At 43.3% G+C, this 20,824-nt stretch overlaps 1 protein-coding gene across 1 annotated transcript in view; it reads left to right on the top strand.

Annotated features, from left to right (window-relative positions):
* Window positions 1–13,334, top strand: part of LOC307063981 (uncharacterized protein) — a gene marked incomplete at both ends in the record, with an annotated part of 32,986 nt that extends 19,652 nt beyond the window's left edge. Inside the window, 4 exons of the mRNA XM_079720394.1 lie at window positions 3,355–3,531; window positions 6,955–7,127; window positions 10,235–10,352; window positions 13,146–13,334. Coding sequence (XP_079576520.1) covers window positions 3,355–3,531; window positions 6,955–7,127; window positions 10,235–10,352; window positions 13,146–13,334 — 657 coding nt within the window. The remainder of the gene's footprint in view (window positions 1–3,354; window positions 3,532–6,954; window positions 7,128–10,234; window positions 10,353–13,145) is intronic.
* Between the last annotated feature and the right edge of the window lie 7,490 nt (window positions 13,335–20,824).

Here is a 20,824-nt window from a genome sequence, read left to right on the forward strand (position 1 = left end):
TAGTCGTTTCCTTCTGGGGCACCAGACCATGTCAGGGATTGTGGAGCCCAAACATTTGATTTACTTAACATCAACCGTGGGAGATATAATAGGTTGGCAGTGACGGCCCAAGAAGTTCCCAGGTAGATGTGCTCAGCCCAGCGTTTTGTGCATAACCTGATCTGTCCCCTTCGTGACCTTATGCTTGGCTGTCCAGACTCCCGCAAAAACCTTTCCCTGGGCTTTCTCCCAAGATAAAGTGGACCAGACCATGTGTTTCTCCACCCCATTACTCTTTACTTCATTTTTCTCATTAAAATGTCATTACCATGAGAAAGGCCCTGTTCCCAGATCCGCTGGGAGCCTGGCAGGCACGCTTCCCTTGCTCCTGCAGCCTAAGCCCTCTTTGCTCAGACTCCCGCTGTCTTCTCATCTCCCCTGCTCTGTGGCTCCTGGTCTCACGAGTTCAGACATCCTGCCAGCTCCCCCTGATCTGTTTTTCCACAGGGCCTTTCTGACACATACTGAATGCCGCTGACTTCACTGACAACACGTTCTGTCTCTCTCAGTTCAGCTGACACAGTCCCCTTCTCAGCAAAGCCTCCCGACACGAGCATTTCAGAGAACTGAGCGCCCAGGTCAGCCGGCACCCAGAATGCTGAGAACAGCAGGCTCATTCAGCCCTCATCACCCCTTCTGTCCACGAAGGGGTGTCACTTCTCCTGCTGCAGGCTGCTTGTCTCTGGGTGAAGAGCAAGGCCTCACATTCCAAGGTTCCTACCCCAGGGAAGCATTCTCCTTCATACACATAATTCCAGTGCATAGAAGGGGACAGTAGGGACAGGGGTCCTGCTGGGCTACCCCCGGGTGGGAGGGCAATTGGAGAAGGGAGAATCACCATCTCTGGTGTGTGTCTGCTCCACTGTCCCACTCCCTGGGGCTCCTGGGGGGTGGAGACACCCTCCACACAGCCCAGAACAGCACCTCAAACTGTGAGCCCCTGAGGGAGGGCATGGCCTTGGGAAGGTGCATCTTTTGGGCACTTGTAAGTCACGATCTGGAAACTCTTTATTCCAGTTATGGGCTCTCCAACAGAGTCCTAGCCTCCTTCATTACTGAAGAGCCTGGAGACACTGCCAGCTTTGGATGCTGAAGGTCCCTGACAGTTGAATACGAGGCATGAGTTGAAAAGAATATTTCCTAGTAGCCTAGGCCTTGGCTCAAGGCCCACCAAATCCCATATTTGCCATTTTCACCCTGGTTTTTAGTCACTACGGTTGAGTCTTAGTCTCAGTTGAGTTCTCACCTTTCTCTTCATGTCACATAATGCCGGGCCCCATCTGGGCAGCCTCCTGGCCCTCCGTGTGTTGGTCCTTCTCCAGAAAAGGCTCCGACTTGCCCCTCCCAGCAGTCGGGGCATCCCAACCTGTCTAAAACGAGGCCAACAAACAGTTTTCAGAAGGTGGGGCATTATTTAATTGAAGATGTAATACAAAAAAAGCCAGGTGACTTCTCAATGTGCACTAGCACAGAAAGTCTAAACTCTCAGCCGCTAAAGGTCAAGGACTTCATCTTACTCATCTTTAGATCCTTCAGGACAAGCACCGTGTCTGGGGCATCGCAGGTGCATGGTAAGTGATTTAGATTGCTTGCTGGGATACTAAAGACAGCCTAGAAGGGCAGAAGGGGTTCAAATTTGGGGCAAAATGGTAATGGGAGGGATAGAGCAGATATTCTAGATGTCTCCTGAGAGGAGGGTGGTCTTGAGTTGAGCTTCAAAGGCAATTTGGGATTTGTATTTGCCAGAGAAGAGAGGAAGGACATTGCAGGCAATAAGAGCTCTGAAGTGAAATTGGTTTGCAAGTGGCTGTGAGCCCGGAGGGCGCATACCTGTGCTCAGATGTGCTCCCAGTGTAGAAGTGAATACTTTACGGTTGGAGAGGAAAACAGCCTGCAGTTAAGCCTTCACTATGGATGCCCTGTGCCACCTCCAGCCACCCACCTGGCTGGTTGCTGTTCCCAGCATCTGGACAACTTCTGAGTCAAACCCAAATGATCAGGGCTTTCCCCACATGCTTGGCAGCTGTTGCCTCTGCTTGCTCCTGGGCCAAGCTTGGGGCCGAGCACCACGATGTGGAGCACCCACACCCCAGGGCAGGTCACTTAGATCCCAGCCTCCACGGTCTCCTGGTCCCAGACTCACATACGTCCCCTTGTCTGTCACATGGCAACCGCTCGCTTAAACACCCACCTGAGCTCTACAGCTACAGCCAAATGATGCGATTCATCCAACCCCTTCCTTGGATCATTGGTCTCCTGATTTCACATCTTTAGCTCAGCACCCTTCCTGTGTGCTCGGCAGTGAGTGCAGCATGACAAAGACTGGACAAAGTGGCCAACAAGGCGGGGGTGGAAGGGACACATGCCTGGAGCAGTTATCCTTTGATTTCCATTCCTCTCCTGGTGAAATATTTGCTACCTATATAGCCTCAGACCAAACAGGATCATGAACTTATATCTCCCAATTTAGATAGAATTTGCTATCACACTCATACTTTTCCAACAGCTACGTTATGACCCTTCTGAGACATCAGCATGATACACTGGGGTCTTGGGGGAGAAGTCAGGGTGTAGGAAGGCCCAGAGGTTCCTCCCACCCATGTTCTCCTTCCCACCTGCACCCGGGGCACAGCCCCTACCCCCAGGAGCTCAGGATCTGGTGCGTGAGGCCGAGAGAAGATCAAGGCCACTCTTGACACTTTGTTATTGGGTTTACCTTCAAGGGAAGTACACCTGGTCTCGATTCCAGAGTCTGGAAAAGGCTTAGGGGAGGCCCCACTTAGGGTCCAAAAAAGAATAACATGGCCTCACCCACTTCTGGTTGGCAGAAGCTGCTGTTTTTCTCACTAGAAAATAATAAGCAAGTTAATGCGGGAAAATAATTATTCATACCAGAACTGTAAAGTCCTTTCACATGGAATAATTGATATGAAACTGTCCCAAAGTAGGGACATTCAAGGATTCCCGAATTTCTTCAAGGAGCTAGAGATTCTCCCAGGTAAGCCCTGAAAATTCACCAAAGGAAAGAAAATGTGATATTTTAACTATACGGGGGATCTGAGTCTGCCCGGTTGCAGTTTATGCAAATTTTGGGTGAAAGGAGCACAGAGCAATAGGGATTCATTGTTTCCTCTTCTCACTTTTTTCCTAGGTATTTGGAGGAGATTGTCAAGAGCTGCTGGCATGTGGGGATCAGGAAACCCTCTTGATTCCCACTCTTATTTTAAAAATGGTGAAGCCATTAACATCCCCACTGCAGTTAAAAGATCTGAGCATCTTGAATTTCATCAGTTGCACCCTGTCTTCTTCTTACAGCACCAGCATAGTGGCACCCCTGGCAGCTCCCCCGGCTGTCCAGCCTGGCCGCACACTGAGGTGGATCTGCCCCTCCCAGAGGATGGCAGCGTGAACAGAATCACCCAGGTTATCCAGGAGATGGCCAAGGAGGTGTTCCTGATGGCTCAGAGTCTGAGGAGGAGAGGATGCATCTTGGTACTTGACCTTCAGTGGGTGGTGGGAGGATTGGGCACCACGGGGGGAAACGGGTCTCCCAGCTGCTGCCCTGCAGGAGCCAGGACAGCCAGGCAGCACCCAGGACAGAGGGACCACGAGCGGGGGCCATCGGGCACGTAGCATTTTTCTGTGCTGTCTTCTCTCGCCATCTGGGCGTATCATAGAGCTCACTTCATTTTTCTCTTCCCTCCTCCTGTGGGCTCGTTACTAAGGCTTTGTCTTAGTCCGTCAGGGAAGATAATTTGCCGGAAGCTGCAGTTTAGTAAAATCAAGACCCATTCCTATCCCAGAGGATGAACTGAAGGGAGCCATTTACATCTTTAAAAATTCCCCAAAAGAGAGGTAACAGGGCTGCAAGCTCCTGAAGGATGGCCATTCAGGGCCAGCACAGCCTGGAGAGGATGGGGGCTACTTTCCACTGGCTTTGGGATGGGGGGCAACTACAACCACAGGTCACCTGTTCTGATTCTCTTTAGCCATCTCCTTGATTCAATGTAGTTAAGCATCATTTACCATCCACACACACATCAACATTGAAAAAAATAAAAGAAGTCCATTTACTGAGTGTGGGGACCAGAAGGAAGAGATCGAATGGCACCAAGAGCCATTTAGAAAATGCCTTCTAGTGTAGGTCTGCTGGGTACTCATGGCCCCCAAACCCGTGGCTGGGCCACACGCGGTAGAGGAGCGGGGCCCGGAGAGAAGCTTGGATGTCAGGGCACCTCCAGACTAGGTGACTGCAAAGCCCTGCCCAGCAGCCCTACCACACCCAAGACTCAGACGTTTCATTGGCCTCTTCTTTCTCCCAACCCATGTCCACTTCAGTTAGTTTCTCACTGGAACAGTTACCCCAAGGTCATTAGGTCAAAAGTGGGAGCAGTTACCACTTCTTGCTGACTTCCGTTTTCCTTCCAAACATCTCAGATATTCTAATTTATATAGGACTTGGGTGCCGATGGCGCCATGTGGCTGAGGGCCCAAGAATGTGCAAATTCTCCAGCCCGTGCAGTTCCCTGGGGAAATGTGCGCTAAAGGGAAATGACAAAAGGAAAAGCAAATGGTGATTTTTAACAGTGAGGCTAGTGCCTGGTAAAATGGAGTGACTATGCAGAATTTCCCCCCGAATCCTCCAAATCTCGACCTTAATACCAATCAGATTTTAACAACCAAAGTCCCTGGTGCTCTTGAGTAAAACAGAGAAAAGAGTTTAAAGTGGCTGATTGGGGGGCGCGGGTAACAGGTAGCACAGGCATGGGGGCAGAGCAGTACTCTTGAGTCAACCGTATTAGCAACTCTTCAGCCCTGAGGCTGGGGGCAGAACTTGAGGAAGCAGGGAGGAAGATGGGGAGATTGGATGAAGGTTTCCCTTGGAGAGGCAGAAAAGGTAGGCACCTCCTTTCCTGGCAGAGGTCTACAAAAGATTATTCTCATGTGGTTTGAGTTTTCTCTGGCACCTTTGAGACCCAGGTTATGAGTTCTGGAATATTCCAGCTTGACCTCCTCAGTTGAGCCCTCCCCCTTCACACATGGAGATGTTCTTACTAAAGACTTTCCAGCATCACGACCTTCGTCAGCACTGTCTGTGTGCCAGCAGAGGACGATAGCCATTCCTCACGTCATTATCTAGGTCAGGGAAACGGCCACAGTCATGTGTACAAAATAAAATACCCACAGGAAAAAAGAGCGGTTCTCTCACCCTCCTCTCTCCTATTTCTTTCGTATTCCTTTTCATTCTTATCCTAAAGACCAGTAATTCTGAAATCAGGTAACCAAACCCACATTTGGTACAGGCAGAGAGCTGACAGATGCAGTGCTTGCCTAAACCCAAGCCTTATCCAGAGAGAAGTGAAGTACATATTGTCGGACTCATTTGCTAACGGGGGTGGCATATCATAAAACAAAAACAACTTCTCGAGGGTGTGAGGACTCATGTATTCTCCTGGGACATCATAAAGACGTGTGCTGCCTTGGATGTTTGGGATGGGGCTTGGTTTGGGGTTGCAACATCAGTTTTTTTTTTCTTTTTTTTTGCGGTACGCGGGCCTCTCCCGTTGCGGAGCGCAGGCTCCGGACGCGCAGGCTCCGCGGCATGTGGGATCTTCCCGGACCGGGGCACGAACCCGCGTCCCCTGCATCGGCAGGCGGACTCTCAACCACTGCGCCACCAGGGAAGCCCGCAACGTCAGTTTTTTAAAAAGAAGGGGCAACATAGTGTCAAATGACCTGGCACAGATTTGGCTAATTTAGGGCTGGCTGCTTGAGTTCTGTGTTTCAAAAAGGCTCTCCCATTTGAAAGGGAGGTTTCTCGGACTGGTCTGCTGTGGAGCTTGGAGTTGCTTGAATTAGGCATTGGACACATCTGTACCCACTCCTTTCTTATCTGGAATTGCAAATACCTCTAATAAACTAAGCCTCTAACATAGGTTTATTAGGATTGTTTTCTTCCTTACTGGAGAAGCTGAGACAGCATGATACATGCAGGAGAGGGAGCCGGAAGTGGCTCCCCACCAGGGCTGGCCATTACAAAAAGAATGGGGCAGACAAAAGTAAGTTCTGTCCATTAAGTTAATGTCCATCCTCATGGAATTTAGGGGCCCCTCAACAGGGCAGGTACAATAATAAGAGTCTGATTCCATTGTTAATGTTTGCTGACAGCTTTCACGCCCCACCCACTCCTCCTTCTTCCCCTCATGCTCCACATCTGGGCAAGCCAACAAAAAGGTCCAGGCACGGTCTCCTTTGGTGCTAGTGGGAAGTTCAAACCACACAAGCCCTGACTGTTGAGTGGAAACTCCCACCCTGGCCCCATTCCCTGACCACAACAAAAGCCAGGCCAGTCTCCTTTCCTTGTTCTCTGAAGTCTTTTCAGACCTGGTTAGGAAAAGGCTTCTGTCACCAACCCACTAATTATCAGTTCCCAACTGGGAAGCTCTACATGTGGCTATAGGCCTTTGACCCTTTGGTCAAGCCAAGACCTCCTTCAACCTGCACGTTCCTCACACCTGGCCCTTCTTAGGGAGCTTATCTCTGCCTCCGGGCTGCTGAAAACTCTCTCTGAGCCACTGCAGGCCACAGCTCCTGTGCAGAAAATCTAGCCCAAGACCAGGAGGCTGGGCCACCTTCCCTTCAGCAGTCCCCACGGACAGATGGGCCTGAACCACCTCATTCTGTGGTTTTAAAGAGAATAAGCTTCTTGCTAACCTGGAGTGTCTGGTCTTGAAGCCTCTGGAGGAGGTTCAGGACATCACAGTTTTAGACCAAGCTAAAATATGTTCATTCTGGGGCTGAAATAAGTTGTACCAAGCAAGTTTGGGATGTTTACCATTTGCCACCGATTTCTTAGGGAAAACTTGCGGAGGCGTTGTTCACCTACTTCCAACTCTCTCATTTCTTTTGGTATAGACCAAAGAACAGCTCATTACCTCTGCCAGGAAAATTGCGACTTCCGGACAAAACTTCGCCAGACTTATCCGCATCATTGCTAAGAACTGTGTAGACCAAAGATGTTCCCAGGAGCTTCTGTATATGGTAGAGCAGATTCAGACAATGAGCAGCCAGCTCCGCATCATCTCCAGGTAGGAAATGGCTTTGAAGGGAAGTTGCTGTCTTCTTCCTCGAGACCCAAAGGGAGGGCTTGGAGGGGGGAATATAATTCCTTCTTTTGTATACTCCTTTTAATGTTTTTTATCCTCCAAGAATCTACATTTATTTGGGGAATATCAAATGTTAAAAATACACAGTATAATTACAGAGCACAAAAAACACATTTAGGCTACTGTCATTTCTCACTATATCACAAACATATCTGATAATATACTTAAGAAAGAAAAAATATTTAACATGGAAAACTAGTTCCTGAGTAGGTGTGAGGAAAAGTAACCATAAGGATTTAAAAAAATTTTTTTCTATTTTTTTGGCGGCATTGCGTGGCAGGTGGGATCTTAGTTCCCCGACCAGGAATCGACCCTGTGCCCCCCACAGTGGAAGCACGGAGTCCTTAAGTCCCCATAAGGATTAAGAATCAAATACATCAGAACTTAGGCTCTCCTTCAACATCGGTCCCTCCTCCCTTCATAACAGTGACTCCAGTGGTGCTGCTGGGCTCACAACACTTCAGGGTTAATATACAAGCATAGATGACTGATTGATCTCTACTTTACAATCATGTTTACATTTTCACCATTAGCTCTCTATTTGTTTTTATACGAATCATATCTAACAAACAAGCTGGTTATCTCTAAAAATACACTAGTTGCAAAGTGAAAGCATTTTAAATGTCATTTGCCTAAGAAAAACTATGCCAGCACAAGGCTTATGTTAAGATTAATTCATTTAATGTGCCCAAATTCTGGAGTTGAGCAGTTTTTGGTCATTGTCTCCATATAACAGTTTTCACGTTGATAATATAGAACACCAGAATAGAAGTATAGGATGGTTTCATTTCCACCCAAGTCCCTTAATACCTGCAGTGGCATATTCATCAGTAACAAACGTTTATTAGTAATATGTTATGGGAAAGCTTGGTAGTTAAGACTATTATCAATTATTGTGAGGCATAAAAATAACATCGCCAAGACCAGGGTATATAAATTGTTTTAAAACTAAACATAAAGCCTGGTTACTGTTCTCTAGGAAATAATATTTCAGGCACAAAATCATCTCACAGTTAGCTACCAAATTTTTTCTACTTAAGATACAGGAACTGCAATTAATTTTAGCATTTCAAATGTGGGTATTGTTGTAAGGATACTCCGGATTTGTCTAAATCAGGTATAGTAGGACATGCAAACATGGACATGACAAGGAAGAAGGAAGAAAACAAGGAAGAGAATCCCTCACGGACCCTTAGAAACAGGAGTCATGTCGGTAGGACCGCATAGGGAAGCACCAGGGTCAGTCAAAAAGCAGAAGGAGTGAGGGGAAAGCGTGGACAAATCCTTTACTGTGTTCTTGTGGGAAGGAATGGACAAGTCAGGGGACGTAGGCGAAACAGGTTTAGGATTGGTTAATTTGAATTTGGGCTCTGGAGTATAGAGATTATCTCTAGCTGTCCGGCACCTGGCCCTGGGGTGATTAGGGCAGGGGAATAGTGGCCCAGAGTATAAGAGCGCTATAAAGGAGAAGGTTGGGGGTGTGAACTTTGGATTGGTTGGTTTGCATGTGTAAGTGCACTTGCAGGCAAGTGGTTTACTCTAAGAATTGGCTAACCCTGGGAGGGGCAGTTTTTCCAACATCAGATGGCCCTAAGATAGTGCATCAGAAACACAGAAAATAAAAAGGCATGATTAATACAGGTACATTTATCAAGCTCTCAGTCCTCTAAAGGATCTGGAAGTCCTGAGATTTTACCAAAGTTAGTCACTTAAGTTTCACAGCATCTTCATTTTCTTTTTAATTTTATTTTTTATTGAAGTATAGTTGATTTACAATGTTGTGTTAGTTTCAGGTGTATAGCAAAGTGATTCAGTTTTATCTAAATCAATCAATCTATCTGTTTTTTTTTTTCAATCAGTTTATTTATTTTTGGCTGCTTTGGGTCTTCGTTGCTGCGCACGGGCTTTCTCTAGTCGCGACGAGCGGGGGCTACTCTTTGTTGAGGTGCACGGGCTTCTCATTGCAGTGGCTTCTCTTTTTGCGGAGCATGGGCTCTAAGCGTGCAGGCTTCAGTAGTTGTGGCACGCAGGCTTAGAGCACAGGCTCAGTAGTTGTGGTGCACAGGCTTAGTTGCTCCGCAGCATGTGGGATCTTCCCAGACCAGGGATTGAACGTGTGTCCCCTGCATTGGCAGGCGGATTATTAACCACTGTGCTACCAGGGAAGTCCTATCTATCTATTCTTTTTCATATTCTTTTCCACTATAGGTTATCACAAAATATTGAACATAGTTCCCTGTGTTATACAGTAGGTCCTTGTTCTTTATCTATTTTATGTATAGCATTTTCATTTTCATTGGTGAAAAACAACCTGTCTCACTAAATTCAGTTACACTCAGTTTAAAGCAAGTATCATTGAGATTCAATTAAGAAACAGCAGTCTGATCTTTGATTAGAACTTTTACTTTAAGTCCTGAATGCAATTCTAGACAAAATTTCTTGTTCCCTTTCATTATGTATGGATGTTGGCATTTATTCTGCTAGTTCTCTTCAGTTATTTTCATTAAAAATACTTCTTAGCAGACTCACGGATATACAGAACAAAATAATGGTTATCAGTGGGGAGAGGGTAGTGGGGAGAGGCAATATAAAGGTAGGGCATTAAGAGGTACAAACAATCATGTATAAAATGAGCTGCAAGGATATATTGTGCAACATGGGGAATATAGCCAATATTTTATAATAACTATAAATGGAGTATAAACTTTAAAAATTGTAAATCAATATCATACACATGTAACATAATATTGTGCATCAACTATACTTCAATAAAAAAATTTTTTAAAAACATACTTCTTGTTAATTTATAGATACTATATGAGTCATACTTTCTTAATATCAAAATATAAATTTTATGTTAAAATGTTAAATTATACCTTAAGAACTTGCTTTCTCTGAATAGTCCCTACAAAGGCATCCCAGCTTTCTGGAACAGGCTCACATTGTAAAACCATCTGGTATTTGTTTATTTGAGATTACGCCTCTTACCTGGTATAATGTTAACTGCTTTCCTCCTGTCAACTCCCAAGAGTAAAGGCCTCCTTGGCAAGAAGCAAGTCCTCTGAAGAGCTCCTGGTGGAAAATGCACAGCAGCTCCTCCGTACTGCCTCTAAGACTGTGAGGGCTGCAGAAGCCGCCAGTCTCCGGGTAAGTGCTAATCCCAAAGGTGGACACTGGCACAGATATGCACAGGACCATGACTCAGGTCACAGGCTGAGAGCAACATTGCAGACATTCATGAGGAAACTCTACCTGCTTCTTAGCTATTAAATTCAACTTCATTTCTTACCCAAACCTGTCACCTGACTTCTTGTGCATTTTAGTTTGGTTAATTTCTATCAACCTACCTTCAGTTCCACTGATTCTTTCTTCAGCTGTGTCCAGTCTGCTGATGAGCCTGTCAAAGCATTCTTCAATCTGTTACCACGTTTTTCTTATTTTTAGCATCTCTGTTTGATTATTTCTCATAGTTTTTGTCTCTCTGCTAAAACTCACCATCTGTTCATGCATTTTGTCTACTTTTTCCACTGAAGTCACTAATATATAAATCATAGTTATTTTTAACTTCCTATCTGATGGTTTCAACATGTGGCTCATATCTGAGTTTGGGTTTTTTGATTGCTTTGTCTCTTGACAGCAGATCCTTCTTCTTCTTTGTGTGTCTTGTAATTTTCCATTGAAAACTTGACATTATGAGTAGACTGGTAGAGACTAAATGAGTACTATGTATGCCTGAAAATGGGTCCACCTCTTCTTCTAGGCCTTTAGTGTGTGTGTGTGGTGGGAGGTGGGGGTGTGAGTCAATATAGTCAGGAGTTGAGCTGAGTTTGGGTGGCATTGTTACAGTCATCCTTGGGGAACCACTGGATTCAAATGTTCTAGCATTACTTTGTGTTCAGTGCGGGGTCTGGGTTACCAGAGGGTTTTCATCAATGTTCCTGTTCCACTGTCAGCTTGAGGCTTTCCTTGTGAGTGTGCACCTCAGGGGTGTTCTCTCTCAATGTTCTTGCCTCTCCGTAGCCTACTTGTTACTTGTGACTCGATGATTGCTGGTCTGGAGAGGAGGTGGTAGTGTTCATTGTTGTTCTCACTCAGCCTCAATTGTAGGCAGGCCTGGTGTCCCTGGATCTCAGGATTGGGGTTCTCAGTGATCCTGTTCCTCCTTCAGCAATAGGAGACATTTAACAGTATGAATTCAGCATGGTTTTCTGCTTCTTCCCCCGAGGTAGAGGGCTGTATACTGTTTTCTTTCTCCTCTTGCAGTGGTCTTGACCTGTGCCCTGGGGATGACAGGATTTGTTGTCCTTCCTTCAGTGACTTGAGCTTTTGTGCCATGAAGAGACAGATGTGGGCAGAGATTTGTGCCTTTGTTGCAGTGATGGCCGCTCCTCTTCCCAAAGCCTGCTCCATAGGGGAGACAGTCCCAACCTCCTGCCCTGTCCCAAATCTTTGTCATGAGCACCAGGAGAGGTCCTGGAAAAAGCCTGTGAACAGGTGTGGATTTTTCTTAGTTGTGGTTCTCATGGGTCCTATACACTCACACTCATCTACAATTGGCCACAGCAATTTCTTAAGAATTTTAGCTAAAATCTTCTGATCAGGTATATGATAGTCTCATCTTCCTCCCATGCTCTATCCTAAAGAAGCCAGTGCTGGGCCCCTGCCTCTCCCTGAAAGTGGCTGTCTTTTCTTAGATTTCAGCCCAGTTCATTGCCCTTCAACCTCAGCTCTCTAATAAGTTCAAGAAAAGTTATGATTTTGTGGATTATCTGACTTTTTCTTGTTGTTAGGGTGGGAGCAACTCCCTTTCCAGCTTTCTATGTCCTAAGCGAAGGCAGGAAATGGGAAATATTTGGGTGCCCAAAAGAATACCCTGCCAGGGCCTTCACACGTGCCGTTCTACCTGTGTGAGATGCATTTCTGCCCCTCCACGTCTACCAAGTTGTCTTATGTCTGTCTCCTTCTTATCTTTTAGGCCCAAACTTAAATTCCACCACCTCAAAAGGGATGAAATACCCCCACTATATCTAAATGAAATCGCACCAAGTGTCCTCTGCTTTAGTACCTTGTATGGTTCCTTCATAGCACTTATCACATTTTGTAGTTGTCTGCTTCTTTTCCTCACTTTTATGTGTTTGTCTGGCTCTCTTATTAGAATGTATACTTCATGAAGCCAGAGACCTAGAATAGTGGGCAAGTGCATGGAGGCACTAAATAAATAGAATGGGAATTTTCATTTCAAGTTTAAAGAAACTTTGTACTGATTAAATTCAAAGAGTACATAAAATAGACACACCCAGTGAAAAGCATTTGGAAAATGTGCATACTTGAACTATAAGTGCCAGAATTTCTTGAATATAAAGAAGGCTGAGAGAAAAGCTCAGGACTGGCCCTATGGATCAGTGAGCATCCCTCCCACCAGCACACCAGTGTGGCCACAGCCACAGCCTCCCACAGATCCTGCAGCACCACCCAGGGCAGGGCCAGTCTCCATGTCCCAATGCCCAGGCCATCTGAGCGCAGGAGAACCTGAGGGCCAGGCTGAGTGCTTGCCGTGTACACCTGTGTCCTGGCTCTGCTTAGGCCCCTGGCTAAAGACCCATGGATAGTTTGCATAAAGCAAAATGAATAAAGCAAGATCCAGGAGGCAGAATTTGGGTTAGAGAGAGATTTTTTTTTTAATTGACTACAGTCCCAGAACATTCTATCGTGATAGACAAGATCCTTTGTTCTGTTGTGCTTGTCCTTTAAGAATGAGTGGGCTCCAATTCAGAGGACCTCTCCAAACATGATTCCTTGCTCTCTATTCAATTTAGGGCTAAAATATCAGAAAACCAGCCCCAGCATCACTCAGAAGAATCCCCTAGGAGCTCCAATCAGCTGACACTGGGAGAGAGTGCACAGCGCCTCCTAGTAATTAATCATCTCTCTCTCCTCCAGGGTTTGAGACAGCCTTCCCCAGATCCGGAGGAACTGGAAGTTGCTGCCTTCTGCATGCAGTGGAGAAGAAAATTGCGAAGGCACAGACTTCAAGAAACCTCAGACCTGGACTGTGATGAGCTTGGCCTGCGAAAAACAAGCACTAAAGGGTCCCCGACACTCGTGGCCCTGGTTCAAGAAGCATTATAGAAGCTGAGCAATATTCTCCAAGTCAGACTCTCTGTTGATGTGTGCACTGGCCCTGAGACTCTGGGAGCCCATGGAAAGTGCCTTTTAGGCCGAATCAGCCTGTGGGGACACAGGGGGACACGGTGGGTTGGGTGGGTGCAGGGCAGCCAGGGCTGGGCCTTGAGCAGAGCTATCCCGACAGTATTCCCAGTCAAGGGGACAGCTCTGGGCCCCTGGTGAGACTGCTATCTTCCTGGGAAGGATACTTAGCTTTCTGGGTTTAGAAGGAACATTACACATAGACTGGGAAAGGATGGGGAAAAAAACACCCAAGCCCTATTAGCTTAAGCCTTTATTAAGATGTTGCAATGTGAAAACAGTCCCAGTACGTTCTATAGGGATCCAGGAACTGAAAGATTTATGGATTAGATTGGTAGTCAGTCAGAGTTCACCTTGCTTGAATAATTTGGCACTGTTCAAATTTTCAAGGTGTGGGGAAACTGAAGATGTGCTACTTTGGGATACAGTGCAGGAGCTGCAAGTCTGAAGGCCCTGAGTTGTGATTTGGTGAATCTGGGTTTAGCATCTGGGATGGAGAGGAACAGTTGGGCATTAAGGTCTTGGAGAGTCAGTGGAAATTTTTCAGTTCTCAGTATCTTTCACAAAACCTATTTGGTAAAGGAATGAGGAGACCAGTGACCTTCACCTCAGGGGTTGAACTGCATGGGCCAAAAGTGGAGAACTGGGTCTGGAGGAGGGGGATGCAGACAGGGACTGGGTACATGGTCTGGGAGCAGGGATGCCCTGGGGGCTGGGGTCTTGCTTGTTTGGGGGACATCATGCCACCCTCTTATATTCTGGTACAGCCCATAGGGAGGAGGGCTGACACTAGATGAGATAGAATTTCCCACAACCCAGTGGGACTGTGGTTCAGATTTACAGTAAATAAAGATAGGGATTTCTTTTCACTTAAAAAAAAAAACCAAAACAGAATACAATGTGATGTTGCCTTGTATACACCCATTAAATCATCACTACAATTGGGATAATGAATATATGCATCACCCCAAAAGTGTCCTCACTCCCCTCCGGGGTCTCTGGAATGACTGATCTGCTTTGGCACTTAATGATTAATTTGAGGGACTTCCCTGGTGGTCCAGTGGTTAAGACTCTGTGCTCCCAATGCAGGGGGCCCAGGTTCAATCCCTGGTCAGGGAACTAAATCCCACATGCCACAACTAAGAGATCTTGCATACTGCAACAAATATCCTGCATGCAGCAACGAAGATCCCACGTGCCACAACTAAGACCTGGCACAGCCAAATAAATAAATAAATACTTTAAAAATAAATAAATAAAATTTGTCAACCTAACCTGCTTTAAGAAAAAAAAATTAGTTTGATTAGTTATCTGCAAATCAATCAATGTTATACAGCAGTGAGAGGCCCACGTACCGCAAAAAAATAATAATAATAAATAATGGTCAGAGGACCTGAATAGACATTTTTCCAGAGAAGACGTACAGATAGCCAACAGGCACATGAAAAGATGCTCAGCATCACTAACTGTCAGGCAAATGCAAATCAAAACCACAAGGATATATATCACCTCACACCTGTCAGAATGGCTATTATCAAAAGACAACAAGTGTTGGTGAGGGCGTGGAGAAAAGGGAACCCTCGTGCACTGTTGGTGGGAATGTAAATCGGTGTAGCCACTATGGAAAACAGTATGGAGGTTCCTCAAAAAATTAAAAATAGAACTAGCTTACATCCAGAAATTCAAATTCTAGGTATTTTTCCAAAGAAAAAAAACCCACTGATTTGAAAAGCTATATGCAGCCCTATGTTCACTGCAGTACTTTTTTTTTTTTTTTTTTTTTTTTTTTGCGGTACGCGGGCCTCTCACTGTTGTGGCCTCTCCCTTTGCGGAGCACAGGCTCCGGACGCGCAGGCTCAGCGGCCGTGGCTCACGGGCCCAGCTGCCCTGCGGCATGTGGGATCTTCCCGGACCGGGGCACGAGCCCGTGTCCCCTGCATCGGCAGGCGGACTCTCAACCACTGCGCCACAGGGAAGCCCTGCAGTACTATTTATAATAGGCAAGCTATGGAAGCAACCCAAGTGTCCATCAACAAATGAATGGATAAATATACATACACAATGGAGTATTACTCAGCCATAAAAAAAGAATGAAATCTTGCCATTTGCAACAACATGGATGGACTCAGAGGGTATTATGATAAGGGATAAAAGTATGACAGAGAAAGGCAAACACCATATGATTTCACTTATATGTGGAATCTAAAAAAACAAAATAAACAAAACAAAATGAAAATAGCCTCATGGATACAGAGAACAAAAGGGTGGTTGCCAGAGGGAAGGGGTGAGGGGATGAAACAGGTGAGGAGATTTAAGAGGTACAAATTCCAGTTGTGAAATGAATAAATCACAGAGATTTAATGTGCACGATAAGGGATATAGTCAATAATATTGTGATCACTTTGTATGGTGACAGATGGACACTAGACTTACTGTGGTAATCATTTTGCAACGTATAAAAAATTGAATCACTCCATTGTACATCTGAAACTAATATTGTAAATCAATTATACTTCAATTAAAAAGATTAGTTTGCATTACCTAGGAGTTGTGTAAAAATGGAATCATACAGTAGGTGTTCTTTTCCCCCTCTAGCTTCTTTCATTCAGCGTAATTATTTTGAGATATCCATGTTACTATGTATACCAATATTCATTCTTTTTCATTGCCTAGTAGTATTTCATTATATGGATATAGGACAATTTGTTTATCCACTCACCTGTTGATGGACATTTGTGTTGCTTACAGTTTGGGGCTGTAACAAAAAAATCTGCTATGAACATCTTATGTAAGTCCTTGTACACACAAATGCTTTCATTGCTTCAGGAACATTTCTAGTAGCGGAATGGCTGGGTGGTAGTGTAAGTGAATGTTTAAATTTTTAAGGAAACTGCCAATTTTTTTTTCAGAATGTCTGTAGTGTTTAACATCCCTACCAGCAATGTTTGAGAGTTCCAGTTCCTCCACTTCCTCTCTAATACTTGGTATGGTCATTCTTTTTCATCTTAGCCTTGTAATAGGTGAGCAGTGGTATCTCACTGTGGTTTTAATTTGTTTCCCTAAAGACTAATGATGTTGACATCTTCTCATGTACTTATTTGCTATCTACACATCTTCCTTGCTGAAGTATCTTTTCAAATCTGCTGCCTATTCTTTTTTTCTGTTTTTTTCTTATTGTTGAATTTTGAGAGTTCTTTTTATATCCTAGATACAAGTTCTTTTGTTGAGTATGTGATTGCAAATATTTTCTTCCAGTCTGTAACTTGTCTTTTCATTCATTTAACAATGTCTTTTAATTTTTAAGTACAATTTATCAATTTTTTGGGGGGGTATATGGATTATGCTTTTTGTGTGCTAAGAACTCTTTGCCAAACTTAGGTCACAAAATTCTCTCTGTTTTCCTCTAAAAGACTGATAGTTTTACATTTTACATTTAGATATATAACACATTTTGAATTAATTTTTGTTTGAAATGTGAGGTAGAGGTCAAGATTTGTTCGTTTGGGTTTCTTTTTTTTTGTATATGAATGTCCCATTGTTCCAACACTATTCCTTTAAAAGACTATCTTTTTGCATCAAATTGTGTTTGTACCATTGACAAAAACCAACTGACCATGTTTGTGCAAGTCTGTTTCTAAAATCTCCATTCTTTTCCATTAATCTATATGTCTATCCTTTCATGAATATCACACTGTCTTCATTCTTGTAGTCTTATTGCAAGCTTTACAATCCAGTAGTGTAAGTCCCCCAACTTTGTCCTTTGCAAAATGATTATGGCTATTCTAATTTTTTGGCCTTTCATATACAAGCTGATTCTAGAATCAGCTTGTCTGTTATCTCCAGAAAATTATGCTGGGATTTTGATCGGAATTACATTAAATCCTTAGATCAGTTTGGAGAAAACTGAACTATGTTGAGACTTACAATCCATGAGCACAGTGTATCACTCCAGCATTTTGTAGTTTTTAGCATAAGGTTCCATGCATATTTTATATATTAAACCTCAATATTTCACTTTATAGAGTTGTTGTAAATGGTACCATTTAAAAAATGTTTGTTTCCAAATTTTATTACTAATATACAGAAATACAACTGATTTTTTTAAATGTTGACCTTGTATCCTGCTACCTCCCTAAACTCACTTATTGCTTCTAGGAGCTTTTTGTAGATACCTTAGGATTTTCTATGTAGATATTACTGTCATTACTGTAAAGTTTACTTCTTCCTTTTTTTTTTAATTTTTTTTATTTTTTTTATTTTTTGCCATACGCGGGCCTCTCACTGTTGTGGCCTCTCCTGTTGCGGAGCACAGGCTCCGGATGCGCAGGCTCAGCGGCCATGGCTCACAGGCCTAGCCGCTCCGCGGCATGTGGGATCTTCCCAGACCGGGGCACGAACCCGTGTCCCCTGCATCGGCAGGCAGATTCTCAACCACTGCACCACCAGGGAAGCCCTACTTCTTCCTTTTTAATCAGTCTGTCTTTTATTTCTTTTCCTTGTCTTATTGTGCTGGCTAGAACTTCCAATATAATGTTGAAGAGAAGGAGTGAGAGTGGACATTCTTGCCTTGTTAGGGGGAAAGCATTCAGTCTTTCACCATTAACTATATTGCTAGTTGTAGGCCTTTTTGGTGAATGTCCTATATCAGGTTAAGGAAGTTCCTTTCTATCGTTATATGTGAGAATTTTTATCATGAGTGGATGTTGAATATCGTAAATACTTTTAATGCATTAATTAATATAACTACGTGGGGGTTTTAATTTTTGTTTTGTTTTTGTTTGTTAATATGCTAGATTACATCAATCAACTTTCAAATGTTGAAACAACCTTGCATTCCAAGGATAAACACCACATGGTCATGACATATTATTCTTTTGATGTATCGTTGGATTCTATCTGCTAGTATGTTTTTGTTGAGGATTTTTGTGTTTGTGCTCATGAGGAATATTGGACTGTAGTTTTTGGTTGTTTCTTTGTACTGTCTTTGGTTTTGGTATTAGGGTAATACTGGCCCCATATAATGATTTGGGAGGTGTTCCCTTCTATTTTCTAGCAGAGAATTGGTGTTGTTTCTTTTTTAAATGTTTGATAAAATTCATCAGTGATACTGTATGGGCCTGGTGTTTTCTTTATGGGAAGATTTTAATTAAAATGTTATTTTTAAATAGGTATAGGATATTCAAGGTGAATATTGGTAGTCTGTGGAGTTAACGGAATTGTTTATTTCTTTTAAGGTCAAATTTATTGGCATAAAGTTATTCATAATATATTATTATTCTTTTACTATCTACAGGATCTGTATTTATGTCACTTCTCTCATTCCTGATATTGGTAATTTGTCTTTACTCTTTTTTTCCTAATAAGCCTCTGTAGAGATTTCTCATCTCAATTCTATTTATTTTTTTATATACCCAGCTCTTGGTTTTGCTGACTTTGTCTTAGATTTATGTTTTCTATTTCATGAAGTCCTTCTCTTCTCTTTAACATTTATTTTCTTCTGATAACTTTTGGTTTAATTTTCTCTTCTTTTTCAAGTTTCTGAATGTTGACGGTAAGGTGTTTTGTGGCATTCTTCTTTTCTATTATGGGCATTTACCGCTGTACATTTCTAAGCCCTATTTTTGCTTCATCCCACCAATTTTGATATTTTTTTGTTTCTCATTATACATTCTCATTTCCTTTTTAAATTATTTGTTGACCCATGGATTACTTGGAGCTGTGCTATTTAGTTTCAAAATATTTGGGGGAATTTCCAGAGATTTTCTGTTTTGACTCCTGATTTAATTCCTTTGTGGTCAAAAAACATACTTTGTAGTACTTGAATCCTTTTAAATTTATTGAGCCTTGTTTTATGGCCTGGGTTATAGTCTATCTTGATAAATGTTCCATGTACTCTAGAAAAGAAAGTGCATTCTGCTGTTGTTAGTTGGAGTACTATATAAAAACCAATTAGGTCAAGTTGACTGCACTGTTGCTCAAGTATTTGATGTCCTTACTGATTTTCCTTCTACTTGTTCTATCAATTTTAAGAGTAGGATATTGAAATTTGCAAATATAATTGTGAATTTGCCTATTTTATAATTCTATCAGAGTTGCTTCATTTATTTTAAAGCTCTGTTATTAGGTGCATACACATTTATATCGCTTTGATGAATTAACTCTTTTATCATTAATAAATTAATCTCTTCATTCCTGGCAATATTATTTGCTCTAAAATTTGATTTTTAAAATATTTCCTAAGCTTTTACTTAACTTACAAACATGTGGGATACAATTCTAATAATTTTTAATGTCTTTTTCTCTACAAATTCTTACATCTGTGCCCGTTCTGGGTTGCTTTCAATAGATTCATTTTTCTCCTCATTATGGGCAGTATTTCCTGCTTCTTTGGATGCCTGGTGATTTTTTTACTGTGTGCCAGACATTGTGATTTTGCCTTTTTGGGTGTTGGCTATTTTTGTGTTCCTATAAATATTCTTGAATTTGTTCTGGGAGACAGTTAAGTTACTTGGAAGCAGTTTGATATTTTCTGTCTTGCTTCTAAGATTTGTTAAGTGGGATGAGAGTAGAGTTCAGTCTAAGGTGAAATAATTCCTTCTGAGGTAAGACCCTTCTGTGTACTCTATCCAATACTGTGTACTCTATCCAATGTAGATTTTTGAAAAGGCTGTGGGACCTGGGAGTGTGCACCTATGGCCTCTGATTTGGAACCCAGGTCTGTCCTACACCATAGTGAGTATTCAACGAGCTCCTGCTGAGGAAGAGACACTGTGTGAGGTCCTGGGGAGATGGAAGCAAATGGGAATACAGTTCACAGTGCACCTGAGAAGACAAATTTGCAGCTCATTAGAATGGAATGTGATTGATACTATGGGAGCACAAAGAGAGACAGATTAGTTCTCTGCAGAACTAACTGGGTCTGGATCTGTGGATCTAGGGGTGTGACAGCCAGAGTCTGGAAGGCACTTGGAAAACGAGCCTCGATTGCAAAGCCAAGGAGTTTGAACCTGTCGTACAGATAAACGAAGTCCCTGTGGGCTTTTAAGCCAACGAGTGGCGAGGTATTAGCTATGCTTTATGAGAACTGGTTGCCCTGTGGGAGACTTGCTCCCTTGGGGTGATTCAAGTGTGCGATCCAGCACCCCACCCCAACTTGAGCCAGGATGTCTCTGCTTTCATCCATTTTGTAGGCTGGATTTCACATACATTTTTCATTTGAGAAATGTAGGATAGAAACTCCCTGAGGACCAGGTCTTTTTGTTCACAAATGAGCCTAGAATTGGCAGAGAAGGTGCTAAATAAATATTTGTTGAATGAGTCTGAATGTTTGATACAGAGAATTGATTCAAGTGTTCTGACAGTTTAGACTATTATGCAGCAATTTCTCACCCCACTCCCCTTCCCAACTGTGG

The sequence above is a fragment of the Hyperoodon ampullatus genome, assembly GCF_949752795.1.
Source record: "Hyperoodon ampullatus genome assembly, chromosome: 15".
NCBI lineage: Eukaryota > Metazoa > Chordata > Mammalia > Artiodactyla > Ziphiidae > Hyperoodon > Hyperoodon ampullatus.